This window comes from Hyperolius riggenbachi, chromosome 3 (genome assembly GCF_040937935.1).
Source record: "Hyperolius riggenbachi isolate aHypRig1 chromosome 3, aHypRig1.pri, whole genome shotgun sequence".
NCBI lineage: Eukaryota > Metazoa > Chordata > Amphibia > Anura > Hyperoliidae > Hyperolius > Hyperolius riggenbachi.
Genome location: NC_090648.1, coordinates 217607502 through 217625962, shown reverse-complemented (window position 1 = coordinate 217625962; position 18461 = coordinate 217607502). Strand labels below are relative to the sequence as shown.

The 18461-nt window shown below is 42.4% G+C and overlaps 1 protein-coding gene across 5 annotated transcripts in view; it reads right to left on the bottom strand.

The window, feature by feature from the left end:
• The window catches only part of CCDC33 (coiled-coil domain containing 33), a 153601-nt gene that overhangs the window by 31680 nt on the left and 103460 nt on the right, over positions 1-18461 (bottom strand). For all 5 annotated transcript variants that reach the window (XR_011029964.1, XM_068272576.1, XM_068272575.1 and 2 more), the window contains 5 exons: positions 12711-12862; positions 12159-12207; positions 2937-3132; positions 1604-1692; positions 239-370 (listed from right to left, as the gene is read on the bottom strand). Coding sequence is in view for 4 of the 5 variants with exons in the window: in XM_068272576.1 (XP_068128677.1) it covers positions 239-370; positions 1604-1692; positions 2937-3132; positions 12159-12207; positions 12711-12862 (618 nt within the window). In the remaining variant the exon portion in view is untranslated. The remainder of the gene's footprint in view (positions 1-238; positions 371-1603; positions 1693-2936; positions 3133-12158; positions 12208-12710; positions 12863-18461) is intronic.

The window sequence follows — 18461 nt, the reverse complement described above, 5'->3', positions numbered from 1 at the left end:
GCACATGGTTGGGCCGCGTATGCCCAGTACACCCCGACTTGAGAGATTACCGGCCCGCCCACTGTATAATCCAGGCAGCAGAGGAGGATGGTGAGGAGAGGCACCAATTAGCTTGAATGGGGGTGGAGGAAGCCCCAGGTATGTATAAAACATTTTTTATTCCTCACCTCAGGTTTGCTTTAAAGCATTGTTATGTACTGACACTTAAAGGGTTACAATGTTGGAATTGGCTCCCTACCTTTTCCTGCTTCTTCACAGTGTCCTGCAAGGCTTTTGAGCGGCCGAGTCTCTGGTGGTACTGGCTTAGCACAGCCTGCTGCTGTTGATGAGCTCTGTGTAGCAGAAGCAGCTCTTTCTCCCGGTCATTTCTCTGGAAAATAACATTAGTGCTCCATGATGCTAAGATAAGAAAGTTTGCTCATAATGGATCAATACACTGATTTCCATATGAGTGCATTGCCTTTTTAAGCCAAAGCACTGCATTATTTATAACGAGATTCTTATTGACTTTTGCTTGTATATAAGCTGGTTATTACTGAAGACAAAACACGGCTGTGGAGCTCAAACTACAGCACAGACAAAAAACCTTGTCATTTGCTCCAGTTATTCCAGGGCTGTTGCTTGCTGATAAGATTACTTGGCAGCTGCTCTATTGACACCACACAAAATAACCCCTTTATAACATTAGTTAAGCAGCTCTTCATCTGACAATGCTATAGACTGTATTTTCTACTCACTTACAGTGTTTGTTTTATTACTAGTAAGGTGTGTAAGATTTACATCCCAGTGGAAGTGCAAGAGTTTTTGGGTTGGACTCTCAGCACCCCAACCCCATAAGAATTAGATTTCAAATAAGTACTGGTCATCAATTACGGTAAGTTCAGTGGGGTCAGCAAGGTCCTTTTCTACGGAGTGATTAACATCTTTGCCATTAGGAGGGGAATGCACTGTATTCCGTCAGTGGTGTCCTGTGTCCTTCCACCACCTTACAATCACTTGTGCTCCTCTCAGGCAGGACTTCTCAGTAACTATCAGGATAGTAAATATCTGGTCACATTGTATGAACAGAGCTTTTCTTCTCTGAGTAGGTCAATGACAATCATGACAAACCATACATACAAAATAGAGTATTGCAGGGCCACCAAAAAAGGGGCACAAGTAGTACACCAGTAGTACCAGGCCCAATGTGCAAGGCCTAGAAGTTTACCTCCCACGGGTGATCCCAAAAAGTGCAATGTTGTGTTGAGCCCAAAACATTTAATGAGTACCAATGCAGCCCTGGTGACGTATTGTTGCTATGATTACACGGAAGCAAACTGTGAAGGTTCTGGCCAATTTAGAAAATCATACTGGATGCTAGTGGAGGAGGGATGGTGATTTTAACAACATTAGATTACAAATGGCTGTAGATATAACACATGCTGTATATTTTGTATAGAAAATGGAGTTTTCCTATAACCGCTTGCAACACTGCAGGAGGTATTATCACTACATCAATCTGCACTGTTTTTGTTAGCGCAAGAGTGACTTGGGAGGTCCTTGGCAGTCATGCCTGTGCTTATTATGATTAGTATTACTGACTGTTGGCAGATACAGTACTTACCCTAACTAATTCATTCTGCAATTGCTGGACCCGGTCTCTCATGCTGCGAAGCTCGGACGTTTCACTTGCTAGCTTCTGTTTCACAGTCACTATGATGGGAAGATAAATAGACTATTCTTATTGTCCGGAGCACATGCTGTAGCAGAATACCACTGGCAACCCCTTTCTTCATACACTTAATAATATATTTAAAAGAGACAGACGAAAACATATTTCTGTTCCTAAAGACAAGAATATAAAAGTTATGCAGAAAAGTAGATAAGAAAGTGAATACATTTTATTAGTGTTATTAGAGCTGAATGAAATCACTTGGGCGCTCGTTCACGTTGCCGTCCGCTCACCAGGAGATTGATGAATGGGAAAGCAATTCCCATTCATTAATCTAAGACCCCGTAGCAATGATCGGCGGTTTCTATGAGAAGCTGCGTAATCATTCTAATAAAGAAAAGTTTCCCGTCCTCAGTACACTTCCTGTAAGCGTACATATTTTGCTTACAGGACCCATTTAAAAAAATGACTGAGGCCATCTTGTGGCCAAATAGTAAATCTACATCTAAAAGCATCTTTTTTTAATGCAAAGGCCTATTTTTACATTTTAAATTAACTACTTACCTCCCACACTCACCAATAGTTACCAACATTTGTTTTTTGTAAAAAAAATAAAATAAATTACAATAAAAAAATATATAAATAGTTTTCTTAGGGACTGAACTTTTTTAATATGTATGTCAAGAGGATATATTACTGTTACTTTATAAATGATGGGCTTGTTATTAGTGATGGACTAATGCATAATGAAAAAAATGCATCTTTATTTCCAAATAAAATATTGGCGCCAGACATTGTGATAGGGGCATAATTTAAATGGTGTAATAACCAGTACAAATGAGCAAATAAATTACGTGGATTTTATTTAAAAACTACAATGGCTGAAAACTGAAAAATAAGGATTTTTTTTCCAATTTTCTTCTTATTTTCCCATTAAAAAACACTTAGAATAAAATAATTCTGGGCATAATGTACCACCCAAAGAAAGCCTAATTAGTGACGAAAAAAACAAGATAAAGTTCATTTCATTGTGATAAGTACAGATAAAATTATTGGCAAATGAATGGAAGGAGAGCTGAAAGGTGAAAATTGTTCGGATGCTGAAGGGGTAAAACCCCTCAGTTGTGAAGTGGTTAAGTACATACATTTATGAGTGAATTCTGTCTGCAGATTGAATCAGGGCCAAGGTGAGAAAAGTCATGTTTTTAATGAATTTGTACAGTGGACACCATAGTCTTTGAATCATTATCTGGGGGTAAACAGAAAGTGAAAATTGTTTCTTTACCTAATCGATCAGCTATTTCAGCTTTGGTCATAACATCAATGTCTGTGTCACTGAGAAGACTGCGCCCCAGATCCTGATGCAGACTGTGCTCACTACGAAGAGCACTGTTTTCTGCCTCCAGTCCACTCATCTGACGGCGTAGAGTGATGATGTCATCTGCCATCCTCTGCATAGCAAGGCGATAGTTTGCCAACTCCTGCAGGGGAAAATTATGAAGAACTGAATAGCTGTATATGTAATAAACCATGTTCCATGGTTCAAAAGGTTAACACATAGTATTGGGAGTTCTTTAAAATGATAAGTTGTGAAAATACTCACAAAATGCACATAATAGTATAGAAAAGGATTTAAAGCATTAGTATCACAACTTAGTACTTTATGCCTTGATGCAGGAATCTAAACTATAGAAAAGATTAAATTCTAGGACACAGGAGTGAATCTCAAGCAGGGCCGGCGCTACTACAGAGGCAAAGGGGGCAATTGCCCCAGGGGCCCAGAGCTTGTAGGGGCCCCCAGTGGCTACAAGAGGAAAAAAAAATTTCAAATCGACCTTATAGTTTTTGAGAAAATCGATTTTAAAGTTTCAAAGGAAAAAAAATACACATTTAAAAACCTGCCGACTTTAATGGTTAATAGCAAATCCACCTTAAATGCTAGAAACCCTAAATTTGCAGGATATGTTAAGGAGATCATTGGGAATAAGAGGAAAAAACTATTTTTCAAAAAGACCTTATAGTTTTTGAGAAAATCGATTTTAAAGTTTCGAAGGAAAAAAGTATACTTTTAAATGCGGTAAATGTCACTTTTAGTAGCAAACCTAACGGTAGTGTAATTTTACATGCATCAAAAGAAAGAGCAATAAATTTCCTGACGGGGTTTCCTGGGGGTCCATACGCAGCCGCAGCGCTTTGGCCGGGGATCGCTATACAGCCGCAATATGGCTGCATGAAGATTAGAGATGTGCTGCCCGGCGGAGCGCGTCCTAGATCGCGCTCCTGTTGCCGGGCACTTTCTGCGCGTGTGCGTGACGTCACCCCGCACACGCGCAGAAAGTGCCCGACAACAGGAGCGCGATCTAGGACGCGCTCCGCCGGGCAGCGCAGGCGTACTACTCCGGGTCAGTGCGACCCGGAAGTAGTAAAAGCCCCTGAGATGTTCGCCGGGCGAACAGTTCGCCACATCTCTAATGAAGATCCCTGGCATTTTTTCCTATTTTCCCAATTTTTTTTTTTTAATGTTTAGAGTGTGGGAATTTTTTAAAAAAAAATGATGTGGGGTCCCCCCTCCTGAAACTTTTTAACCCCTTGTCCCCATGCAGGGTGGGGTAGCCAGAATGTGGAGCTCCGACCGATTGGGGCTTCACACCCTGACTATACCAGCTGCTGAGGTCAAGCAGGAAATCAAGACTGCACAGGTTCAGGACAAGTCACTAAATCTGGATTATTTGGGTTCAAGATTCAAGGCATGACATTAAAGCAGGCTAAACATGGAGCTGTCTATTTAGATGCAAGGCGTGATCAAAATATTCAGGTCATAGATTCAAGGCAGGAAATAAACTGGACATGCAACTGTGTCAGCATTGCAGGGTAACCCATGTTCCAGACAAAGCAGATGGAACATGGAACAGACTTAACAGAGAACAGTCTGCCTGGATTGTGTGGAGACTGGCAACACTTGCATACTAGTGCCTAAACTGAACTACACTGATGCACCAGTGGTACATTCTAGGAAAATAGGGAGCTAAATACTTCTATTTCCTTAACCAAAGGTGTGAAGTGCGTGATGACATAAAGGATGAGAGGCATGCAAAGAAGTAACAGGAGACAACAAAGCACAGAAACATGGTAAGAAAACAAGAGATGCAGTAACAATGGACATTTATATTTGACTTGCATTTAAATATGATCATTGATCATATTGGTGTCTGACCAGTGATTGGTCACAGCCAAATATGGTCAAGATGCACTTTATTCTGGCTTGCATGACCATTTCATGTAAAATGTATGGAACTGGGTCAATATAATTCCACAGGAAGTGTAATCGATTGTGCAAATTCCAAGCTGCATACTTATTACACATTACATTTATGTTTTTTTGTTCTGTTCTCTGTAATCTAAGTAGAATGTGTATCTATATTTATAGCTTGCTGAGCAGATGTAACTTGCAATATGTTTCTGTGGCCAGAAGAGGGAGATTCTATACCATACAGATCATTCTCACTCACTCATTGCTATTACAGTATATATTTATACAATGGTATAGATTTGATGTGAAGGATCACTGTAAGGATCTACTGACTAAACCGAAATAAATTGAAAAGGCCAAATGCATAATTTTTTGGCAAATCACTATATTTATGTGATAAAACCACTCATTAAAGGACTATATGGTTAGTATTATATGTAACATTAAACAAGTAAACAGGGTAGCCTGGCAACAAGCATGGAGAGTATTTTCATTTGGCTGCACATGCAGAGATGTGTGGTAAATGAGAAACAAAGGCACAAAATACTCTTTTGTCAAACATATTTTTTTTTACTTTCTGTAGCATTAAAGATACATAATTGCAAAAACTATTTTTCTAATTAACCTAAAGATCCTTACTTTCATTTTCCTGGATCTGTGGTCACATGATTATACTTGCAGGGAGCTGCCAACTACAGTTATGTGTAGGCAGGGCTGCCATAGTTCACAAGATATCCAGTGTAAACGTTTTCCCTGGTGTCTGCAATCTCCTTCTAGGTAAAATGTACCAGGGATATTACCAGGATCCCAGCTGAAATGGTCCCCCTCTGAGTGCTAACAAAGGGGGGATTGTGTAGCAAACAGAGGACATGGCCATGACTAATTGGTGGACGGTGCCAAATAATAGACATACAGTGGTGTGAAAAACTATTTGCCCCCTTCCTGATTTCTTATTCTTTTGCATGTTTGTCACACTTAAATGTTTCTGCTCATCAAAAACCGTTAACTATTAGTCAAAGATAACATAATTGAACACAAAATGCAGTTTTAAATGATGGTTTTTATTATTTAGTGAGGAAAAAAAACTCAAAACCTACATGGCCCTGTGTGAAAAAGTGATTGCCCCCCTTGTTAAAAAATAACTTAACTGTGGTTTATCACACCTGAGTTCAATTTCTGTAGTCACCCCCAGGCCTGATTACTGCCACACCTGTTTCAATCAAGAAATCAGAGAAGTAGACCAAAAGCACCTCAAAAGCTAGACATCATGCCAAGATCCAAAGAAATTCAGGAACAAATGAGAACAAAAGTACTGTAATTGAGATCTATCAGTCTGGTAAAGGTTATAAAGCCATTTCTAAAGCTTTGGGACTCCAGCGAAACACAGTGAAAGCCATTATCCACAAATGGCAAAAACATGGAACAGTGATGAACCTTCCCAGGAGTGGCTGGCCGACCAAAATTACCCCAAGAGCGCAGAGAAAACTCATCCGAGAGGCCACAAAAGACCCCAGGACAACATCTAAAGAACTGCAGGCCTCACTTACCTCAATTAAGGTCAGTGTTCACGACTCCACCATAAGAAAGAGACTGGGCAAAAACGGCCTGTATGGCAGATATCCAAGGCGCAAACCACTTTTAAGCAAAAAGAACATTAAGGCTCGTCTCAATTTTGCTAAAAAAACATCTCAATGATTGCCAAGACTTGTGGGAAAATACCTTGTGGACCGCCGAGACAAAAGTTGAACTTTTTGGAAGGTGCGTGTCCTGTTAAATCTGTCGTAGAAGTAACACAGCATTTCAGCAAAAGAACATCATACCAACAGTAAAATATGGTGGTGGTAGTGTGATGGTCTGGGGTTGTTTTGCTGCTTCAGGACCTGGAAGGCTTGCTGTGATAGATGGAACCATGAATTCTACTGTCTACCAAAAAATCCTGAAGAAGAATGTCCGGCCATCTGTTCGTCAACTCAAGCTGAAGCGATCTTGGGTGCTGCAGCAGGACAATGACCCAAAAGACACCAGCAAATCCACCTCTGAATGGCTGAAGAAAAACAAAATGAAGACTTTGGAGTGGCCTAGTCAAAGCCCTGACCTGAATCCTATTGATATGTTGTGGCATGACCTTAAAAAGGCAGTTCATGCTAGAAAACCCTCAAATAAAGCTGAATTAAAACAATTCTGCAAAGTTGAGTGGGCCAGAATTCCTCCAGAGCGCTGTAAAAGACTTGTTGCAAGTTATCACAAACGCTTGATTGCAGTTATTGCTGCTTAGGGTGGCCCAACCAGTTATTAGGTTCAGGGGGCAATTTCTTTTTCACACAGGGCCATGTAGGTTTTGAGTTTTTTTTCTCACTAAATAATAAAAACCATCATTTAAAACTGCATTTTGTGTTCAATTATGTTATCTTTAACTAATGGTTAACGGTTTTTGATGAGCAGAAACATTTAAGTGTGACAAACATGCAAAAGAATAAGAAATCAGGAAGGGGGCAAATAGTTTTTCACATCACTGTAACATAAAAGTGCACAAACTTAGAAGGGGTGTACATATAAATTAATAATGGGCCCTCCTCCAGAGTTTTCTCCACCCTCTTCTAGAAAGCTAAGATCATGTCTAGACAGCATGTCACCCAAATAATATAACTAAGCAGGCATGCCTTCAAAATCCTGTTTGGACAGAAAATGGTGTCCTATGTTTTTCTTAACATTGGCGTTTATTGGCATTTAATAGGGGTGGTTAGGGCAGGAGATGATTGGAGCACGTTGTGGAGGTGAAGGGTGCGGGGGTAGCAGACATGTTGGTATGCAGGACAGTTGACTAGACTGGAAGGGAAATATAGTGATGGTAGATAGGACTAGAGTTGGGCCGAACGGTTCGCCGGCGAACGTGGTTTGCGCGAACTTAGGTGGTTCGCGTGCGGGTGCCGCACGCGAACGTTTTGCGGAAGTTCGGTTCGCCCCATAATGCACCTGAGGGTCAACTTTGACCCTCTACATCACAGTCAGCAGGCCCAGTGTAGCCAATTAGGCTACACTAGCCCCTGGAGCCCCACCCCCCCTTATATAAGGCAGGCAGCGGCGGCCATTACGGCCACTCGTGTGCCTGCATTAGAGAGAGTAGGGCGAGCTGCTGTCTGTCTCTAGGGAAAGATTAGTTAGGCTTAGCTTTTCCTGGCTGCATACCTGTTCTGTTCAGTGAGCCCTCAGCCCACTGCATACCTGTACTGTGATCCTGCCACTGCACACCTGTTCAGTGATCCTGCCAGTGCATACCTGTTCAGTGATCCTGCCACTGCATACCTGTTCAGTGATCCTGCCAGTGCATACCTGTTCAGTGATCCTGCCAGTGCATACCTGTTCAGTGATCCTGCCAGTGCATACCTGTTCAGTGATCCTGCCACTGCATACCTGTTCAGTGATCCTGCCACTGCATACCTGTTCAGTGATCCTGCCACTGCATACCTGTTCAGTGATCCTGCCACTGCATACCTGTTCAGTGATCCTGCCACTGCATACCTGTTCAGTGATCCTGCCACTGCATACCTGTTCAGTGATCCTGCCAGTGCATACCTGTTCAGTGATCCTGCCACTGCATACCTGTTCAGTGATCCTGCCACTGCATACCTGTTCAGTGATCCTGCCACTGCATACCTGTTCAGTGATCCTGCCACTGTATACCTGTTCTGTGAACCCGCCACTGTATACCTGTTCTGTTCAGTGGACCCGCCATCAGGGCCGGATTTCTGGCAAGGCCACATAGGCCATGGCCTAGGGCACCAGAAATTTAGGGGCGGCTCAGTGAGGGGCAGTAAAGCTGTTTTATGCAGCCATCTCTATCTACAAAGACAGCTGTATCCTTTGAACTCTCTGTCCTGTACTTGTGTCGTCCTTGCAAGACCTGTAAGCTCTATCCTGCAGGTACACATCAGTCTAACTCTCATGGTGACACAATGGGTCCATCATTAATGAGATGGCAAACATAACATAAAAGTTCTTAAGGAAAACATAACTAATAATTTATACACGTATTACTAAAATAGTTATTGTCTGTGACACCAATGATGGAAAGTAAGGAGAATTCTCATTGGGGCACACAGAGATAGCAACCATAAAGACGGTATAGTTGGCCTTGGGCGGTAAAAAGTACAAATCCGGTCCTGCCCGCCACTGTATACCTGTTCAGTGAACCCGCCACTGCATACCTGTTCTGTTCAGTGGACCCGCCACTGTATACCTGTTCTGTGAACCCGCCACTGTATACCTGTTCTGTTCAGTGGACCCGCCACTGTATACCTGTTTAGTGAACACGCCACTGCATACCTGTTGTGTTCAGTGAACCTGCCACTGTATACCTGTTCTGTGAACCCGCCACTGTATACCTGTTCTGTTCAGTGGACCCACCACTGTATACCTGTTTAGTGAACACGCCACTGCATACCTGTTCTGTTCAGTGAACCCGCCACTGTATACCTGTTCTGTTCAGTGAACCCCCCACTGCATACCTGTTCTGTTCAGTGAACCCGCCACTGTATACCTGTTCTGTTCAGTGAACCCGCCACTGTATACCTGTTCTGTTCAGTGAACAGTTTGGTGTGTCAGTGTGAAGCAGTACCTTCATTACACTACCTGATTGATGTATACACATGCAAGATGTTTTAAAGCACTTTAGGCCTGTCATTTAGCATTCAATATGATTTCTGCCCTTAAAACGCTGCTTTGCGTCAAATCCAGATTTTTCCCGGGGACTTTTGGCGTGTATCCCACTCTGCCATGCCCCCCTTAAGGTGTTAGACCCCTTGAAACATCTTTTCCATCACTTTTGTGGCCAGCATAAATTTTTTTTTTTCAAAGTTCGCATCCCCATTGAAGTCTATTGCGGTTCGCGAACTTTAACGCAAACCGAACCTTCCGCGGAAGTTCGCGAACCAGGTTCGCGAACCTAAAATCGGAGGTTTGGCCCAACTCTAGATAGGACAGGTAGGCAAGTTGGGGTCCACAAGATAGTGGGGTGGAGTGTATAGATGAGCCAGACATAATCAGCGCTGCGTAATATGTTGGCGCTTTATAAATACAATAAATAAATAAATAAAATAAATAAATAAATAATCAAGTTTGACTGAAGTTGACAAAAATACACTTCATATGACATAAACAAATGAATACATTACATCACAAAGCCAGCTACTACAAGTATGCACCATTCTTTCAGTTAGCGATGACACACACAGCAATAAAATCTACTAACAATATAAGCACTGAAAAAATACACAGTAAAACTTGATGAGGATTGTCAGGAGCAGGGACGGTTGGCCCATGACACCAAGTGATGCATTTGCATCAAGCGGCATTCCGCCCCCTGCCCCCGCCACTCACCCCCCCTCCCCTCGCGGCTGCCGCATGTGTTACCGGTTGAGCTGGCGGACGCTTCCTCTATTATAGTCCCCGTCAACCCCCTCTCCTCCGCGTGTGCTCTGTCATAGACGTTCTGTCACAGCAGCGCATACTGCAATATACATCACCACTACAAGGAGCTGCTGTCCTGCTATACTATCTATACTGGGGCAACTATACTAGCTAACTATACTGGAGCAACTATATTACCTATACTGTGGCAACTATACTATCTATACTGGGGCAACTATACTAGCTAACTATACTGGGGCAACTATGCTACCTATACTGGGGGCAACTATACTATCTACCTATACTGGGAGCAACTATACCTGGCTATCCTCTAGAGGGGACACCTACACCTGGCTAACTAACTACCTATACTGTGGGTGAACATTTTCGGGTGCTGAGTGATCACTCCAAATCGGGAAGGGGGAATCCTCACAAGTCAGGCTGAAAAAAAGTCTAGAACTGATCCTGGTCAGGAGTCTCACTGCACATGCTGCACACCAAAGAGGTACAGGAGATAGGGCAGCAAATCAGTGCCGATTCCACAATTAAGAAATCTGGCAAAGCACAAACACCGCAACATTAGTTATGACCTTATGGACATTGCTGCCACTTATCACTGTCCAAAAACACTTTGGCTGCAACATGAAGCTGCCACATATCCCTAAATCCCTTACCTTATAATGCAGGCTGTCATGGCTGCACTCTTCAAATATAAATAATCCCCAACAGGGCCAATAAAAGGGCTAAAAAAAATGGACGTTTAACCCAAACAATCCCCTAACTCAAACCAGATTCTGATTACATTATTATCCAATTGCAGTGCCTTTATTTTGGATAAGCCACCCACACTACCAGCCAATCTTTATTTTCAAGCCTGTGCTTAGTGTAGCCAATCACAATGCATAAATGTATGGCTCCCAGTTTGATTTCAAAGTGCACAATTAGGATGTCATATCTGTACATGCTCATAGTATACCAACCAGACACAAAAATACTCCACTTTTTCTCTAAAAACGAAATTTATTTATAACCAACACCAAGGCACGGAGAACACTTGTCCATGCAGAAAAACATAGTGAAAAAAAATATTTTCAAATAGTTCCTCACCCCCCTTTTTTTCTAAAAAATAAAAAAAAGTATCAAAAATACATGTAAATTGCAGTGTGATTATTATGAGCACAGGACCAATAGAGAGCTAATACTAACGCACACCCTATTGCTACGCCCCCCCCCCCCCCACACACACACAGTGGCGTGGCTAAGGAGCTGTGGGCCCCGATGCGAGTTTTACAATGGGAATTGATGCGGCGCACCAAAACCTGCCAATGGAAACTACAGTGTCAGAGGTGCAAGAAGGGGATGGGAAACAGTTTGTTAATGATTACCACTATTCATAGTATCTATAGGAGTGATTATTATGAGCACAGGACCAATAGAGAGCTAATACTGCAGTTGAGGGAGGACCCTTTAGGGCCCCTGTGGCCCAAGGGCCCCGATGTGGTCGCAACCTCTGCAACCCCTATTGCTATGCCCCTGGCTGAGAGGCTGCTGCAGCCTTGCTGTGCTATGGTGGCTCCCCCTATTGCTACGCCCCTACCTACACACACACACACACACACACACACACACACACACACACATAGTAGTATCTTAGCATCTTGTTGTATACCTCTGAAATGTGTGAGGCAATGCACTACCAGAAAGGTCACATAGACCCTGAGGCTGGAAAGCAATATCTAATGTGCTTTATGTAAAGTCTATTAATCTGAAAAGGTAATCATGCACAACACATGCGCACAGATCAGTATACACATGCAGTATGTGAACACAGTGTACATAGCATGTACATACCTGCTCCTGATGCTCCATTACTGGGTCACCTGGCATTTCCACACTATTACTAAAAGAGAATAAGGACACACAATTTCAGTTCAGGTAGTCAGGGTGTGTAAGGTAGTCAGGGGTTAAGGGAGTGAAGGGCCCTTTCTTATGATAATACTATAGTCTATAAGCCGACACAAATATGATACATAAACTCATCACAATAAAACTATCTACATTTGCTGAATCTTTGGAAAAGTTTAGTTAATTTGCAGTGTTTTTTACATTCTGTTTATAAAAGGATACTGATAGATGGACTACACTACACACAACAGATACCAAACAGTGTATAAGTGAAAGGGGGTGTTTACAGAAACACCATACTAAGACATTTCTAAAGCCCCCAGAAGAGCTTCTGGTGTGGATGAAGAAAGAAGTTTTTACTCTGATTATGGTTAATGATTTTTCTCCTGGACCTATCTATGTGTGAGGGGAAACCAGGCAAAGTGAAATGCCTCTATAGCATCAGTACCATGGGTCTCATTATAAAACACACTGAGGTAAACTGTGAAAAAAACTTACCTGAGAAGCTGCTGAGATAGATGAGTGTTCAGCTGATTTGGAAGTGCCACAGGATCCGCCACCTTCGGCTCTCTGGCCTGCTGGATCCATGGATTGGGAAGGATATCAGCCAGTGCATTGTAGGGGGGCAACGATGGCCCATCTTTGTGTAGCTAAAATGTAAAAAAGAACGTCAGAAAACATACAATTATATAAGACCAAAGAAAACAGAAAAAATATTATCATTACTTACAGAAGAGGAGTATGGTCTATAAAAACTATCCATCCATGAAAGAAAGCAGATCCTCTGAACTTATATGATACGCTATAACAAGTACAACCTAAGCTGTTTGCAAGAAATAGCTCACAGGTATAAGTATACACCCAATAAGTCAATGGAAGTCTGTGTTCCCAGTTCCACGTAATCCTTTTCTTTGTTATTTTGTAGAAAAATGTTGTGCTGTGCTTTGCACAGTGCTATACTATCTAATGCTAAGGTATACAGTATATGGAATACCTGTGGTATGCTAGTGACAGATACCAGCACCCAGCCCTACACAGTATCCTAGAGAGATAACTGTTGCACAGCTACCTTCCCATCCAAACACACACCCTCCTCTTTAGACCAAATAGCAACCACTTGCTTCACTTTATGCATCCTACTCACCTGTTGTAATGCAGCCAGTGTGGACAAGACGTACGCTCAGAAGGCTTGAGGGCAGAATTAAGTGCAGGTAAACATCCACACCCTCCAGTCTGCTTCTTATTTACATATATCCCCTGACCTTGGTTGCTCTTATCTGACTAGTACTTCTACTCGCCACACTTAGGTTGCCTCCTCCTGCCTCACTTCTGTATCCACTTTCAGCTGTTAGTGCTGAAATCTTTCTTGGACTCTATCTTTTACGGACCGTGTAATTAAACCTCTCTCTAACAGAATGTGGCCCTTCAGCCTGTCTTCCTACATAGTTGTTCTTTAATTCTTTAGAGACACTCACTATGAATGCAAGTTGTCACAACAATGAATCTCCCTGGATACTGTGACCAAGAGGATGAGGGAAGGGCCTGGGCTAGAAGCCTTTAGCCTCAGAACGCTGCAGCAAAGCCTGGACTCATTTCAAAGTAACAGGCAGCAATTGCAGGTTTTATACCTGTATTTAAAGATAGATCAATAAAGAACTAGAAACTATCACTAAACAATTCCTACAGATGGTCTGTAGGATTGGTGAAGCCTGCAGACTCCCTGCTGTGCAAATTTGATTGCAACAAGACCCTTGCTAAAAGTAGACTGGGACTCTTGAATTTAGTGTTAAACCAATATTATAGCCACCTACACATAAGAAAATCTTATCTAAAGACTAATTCTGTCCTAAATAAACACACTTTTCAGGAAATGGATTGCTTTTTTCTTCTTTTTGTGAATCACAAAAAAACAGTGTGTAGACTTTTTCAGCCTTCAATAAGCAGGTTTAACTAGTAGCAGACAATGGAGTGCCCTGTGTTTTCATATGTATCCCATATAAAAGCATGTGCTTTTCAAGTACTTACCTGTACTTACTATGGGCAATATTATCTCAAGTACCCCCTGACACATTTACATTTATTAGTAGGCCGAATTGTGTATAAATGATTGCCAGACATTCCTCACCATTTTCATTAACATATTTATTCAGTTTCATATTTGAGTTATGATTTTCTAAAGCTCAGACTCTTATATTTTCTTTATTATCTTTGTCAAGCCCAAACACCCTCTGGACCCATTAGAAGTACCCCCTGAGTAAGTGTACCTAGGCTGTATATAGCTTGCAGATAAGCCCAGCTATGTGTACAATTTCCTATCCAACTTATGGTAAGGTCTGCTGGATGGTGCAGGTAGCCCCCCCCCCCCCCCCCCCCACAGAACACACACTGGGATCATGTAGGTGTGTAGAGCACACATTGGATAACATTTTGGTGGAGCATTTTTATATTTTCAGAGGATACAGTTCCAGAGCTTAAGTAAGGAATCCAAATGGTGCAACAACGATGTGTGGACTGCTAACAACAGGTGTGTAACAATAGACCCGGCAAGGGCTGCAGCCGCAGGGGGGAGTGGGGGCAGAAGCAGCATGGGGAGAAGTTTCTTTTCCCTGTCCTGAAAGACCGATAACTAAGGGCATGGAGAGAAGAAAAACGTTCTGCTCTCTGCACAATTGTTCTGATGACTGCATCTGCTCAGCCACTGGCAAGGAATCGTGCAAAGATTTGCAGACAGTTCTATTCAGTGTGCAGCGCCCAGCCTCCAACATCTCTACCCATCCCCAAGTGCTCACTGTAGTGGTTCTGGAGAAGTCTGCAGAGCCAGTTCTGCTCCATCAGTAATGGACAGAGTGAATGTAATAAGCTGTGGCTGGGAGAACACTCGTTTGTCAGTTTCTGTGTGTGTATTCTATACACCATGTGTGTTTGTATGTGAAAACATGCACATTTTGTCACAGAAGCTAAAGTAATTGATAGAGAAAATGTGTGCAGTGCTTCACTGCTGTCAGTTTTTATCTGCATGGGGAAAGCACATTCAAGTGTGCACTAGTCAATTGAATAACATTGGTTGTGTGCAGAAAGCGGAGGGAGGGGTAACCCATCCAAAGTTTCACAGAGGGGGCCCAGTGATTTCTAGTTACACCCCTGCCTAGACAAGTGGATATACCCCATGGGAGCCTGGGGGTGGGGCATGGGTGGGTAGGCTGGTGAACCAGTTGATTTCGTTGCAGCGCAGATCAGACAGTGCCAGGGCTGCATCTGATTTGAGCAACCGCAGTTTCACCTGGGTACCACATAAATTAGTAAAAATAAAAGTAAATGACGTGTCCCCCTGAGTTGCTACATCGGAATCAATGCCTGGAGTTTGTGCAGGAGCAGGGTGAGCTGTCAATACTGCACATGGACGAGCTGGTGCATGCACATGCTCCCATTTAAAAGTGAATGATTGCTACTGTAGCAAACAGAAGTAATTATTTATTAAGGGCTTCAAAAGCAAAAAGAGTGGAAAATGGTGTCAGAGTAATTTCTTTTCCTGTAATGAAGTGTTAACCCATTCCTAGCCTATGAACCAGTACTTGGCCTTAGAAGGTACCAGCCAGTTTAGCTTACCTGGGGCTTCTCCCAGCTCCCTCAAGCCCTCCTGGTCTCTCGCTGTCATTCTGCGCTGCTCTGCCCAGTTGCTGTCCCCTCAAAAAGCTGGCCGACTTGGTCAGCTGCAGACTACTGCACATGCGCAGCACAGGCCGCGTACCTCCTCAGTCATGATCCCGGGGCCAGGAGCAGTCTGCGCATGCACAGTAGCAGTTTTTACTTATGCCTACGGAAGCTTGATGGAGGAAACGCATGGCACCGGGACGCTCATGCAGCTTTTAGATAGAGCACAATTACATTCCCTTGTTTTTTCCACTGTCCTTAATGGCTGCATGGCGCAGGGCATTTTCCTTTTGATATCAGTGAACACATCATCTTACAGTATTTTAGAAAAACTTGCATCACTGTTATCTTCCATAACTATCCTATAGATGGAATTTATTAGTTTTATTTTTAATATTTAGTTCAAATGTAGTGCCCAATTGAATTCAAACTTAAACAAATGACAATAGAAATCAGGATTATAAGTGAGTATAGAGGCAAAGTGGTGCACAAAACTCCTGTTTTATGGGCCACACTTGCTTTCCACAAAAAATCCACTACAACTGTTTTTCTCCTCCTACTTAGTTTAATCAAGTGTGACCACATGTCACCCAAAGCAGGAAGAAAAATAGATCACACACTACATTTCTCAGCATCCCTGCATTACACTAAAAAACACGCAACTTCAGCATAAGGATGTGGATTTGTAATTTTGAACAAATGAAAAGCAAAGATCTGTTTTCACAGTACGCTCAATAAAAGTATTCAGTCTGTAGAGATATTTGTAAAGTTATAGGCAAACACCACAACAAAATGGATTTTTTTTTTTAGTTTTAGTTTCAAAGGTAATACTTACAATTTGTACTAATCAACACAAATTCTTTGAAAATTTGTCCTTTTCAATTTTGCATTTAGTTTAACTTTAGTAGGTATTATTTTAAATTGCCGTGGCATGGTTGAATAGCTTCACATTTTACAGCTGAGAGGAGTGCAGGAAAAATGTGAACTTTGCAAACGTTTCTTATAAATGTTTTCTAGCCGTAAACAGAACTAAATGTCAATAGCAAATATAATGTTCCACAGTGATGGAAATTCTGCCTAAAGTTAAAATATCACGTTGGGATTGGCCAGTTTGTAGGCAAGGTCAGTTTCACAACCATGACTGAGAAATTCTCATTGCTGCCTGGCACTGTTTTCAAAGAACACTTGTGGCTTTGAAGATTCTTATATGTTCTTATAAAATGGCTGCCAGAGCCCATGGCTGTGGAAAGATGGTTGTTATTTTGTGAGAGTCTGTGGACTAACTGGATAGACCCCTTCAGCCTGGAGATATAACACACCTATTGTGTTCCTGCCCCACACAAATACTTTAAAGGGTACAGACACTGAGTAAATTCAGCCTTTGTCAGAAAAAACACTTGTAGAAAAGTCCTTTTCTCCAGTAAGGCCCAAAGTGCATAACATGTCTGAGTTCAGTATTTTGGGGCATGACGATGAATGTTGTCATAGCAGAAAGAATGATATGTTTGTAAAAGGCAGACTTAACAGGTGAGTTTTGATCTGGTCTGGGATGGAGCTGTTCTGACTGAATGAGGCAAGGCGTTCTATAGGGTAGGAGCTGCATGACACAATGTATAGTAAAATAATAACCTTAAAACCTACGGTTGAAAACACAAACAACCGTTTTTGTATGTATAGTAGGTAAGGGCTCCTCTTATCGCCAGGCACCCATCATCCTCTCCTGCTGTTTTCTGTTTCCTACCTACCATATAATAACAACATGTAGCATGTTTATTTGCCATGTATTGTTAGTGTTTGAGGGTCAGGACAGCAGGTAATAGAAACAGTTGATGAAGTCGTAGCTATGGTTGAGATGGCCACCTGGTAGAAAATATAAGGCTTCATGTACCTCACTCACAGAAAAGAGCAGTAAACACAGTTAAGAGTTAACCAGTCATTACTAGTCCAACAACTTTCTTAAAGGTATGACTGGCTGTGCGGTGAAGGTGTGACTGGATGTGCGGTGTAGGTGAGACTGGGTGTGTGGTGAAGGTGTGATTAGAGGTGTGATAAAGGTGCTACTGGAGCTGTGTGGGAAGGTGTAACTGGATGTGCGGTGAAGGTGTGACTGGGTGTGTGGTGAAGGTGTGAGTAAAGGTGTGATAAAGGTGCTATGGGAGCTGTGTGGTGAAGGTGTGATTAGTTTTGTGGTGAAGGTGTGACTGGATGTGCGGGGAAGGTGTGACTGGATATGTGGTGAAGATGTGACTGGATGTGTGGTGACGGTGTGAGTAGAGGTACGATAAAGGTGCTTCTGGAGCTGTATGGTGAAGGTGTGACTGGATGTACGGGGAAGGTGTGACTGGATGTGCGGGGAAGGTGTGACTGGATGTACGGGGAAGGTGTGATTGGATGTGTGGTGAAAATGTGACTGCATGTGTGGTGACGGTGTGAGTAGAGGTGTGATAAAGTTGCCACTGGAGCTGTGCGGTGTAGGTGTCACTAGATGTGTGCTGAAAGTGTGAGTAGAGGTGTGATAAATGTGCCACTGGAGCTGTGCGGTGTACTTGTCACTAGATGTGTGCTAAAGGTGTGAGTAGAGGTGTGATAAAGGTGCTA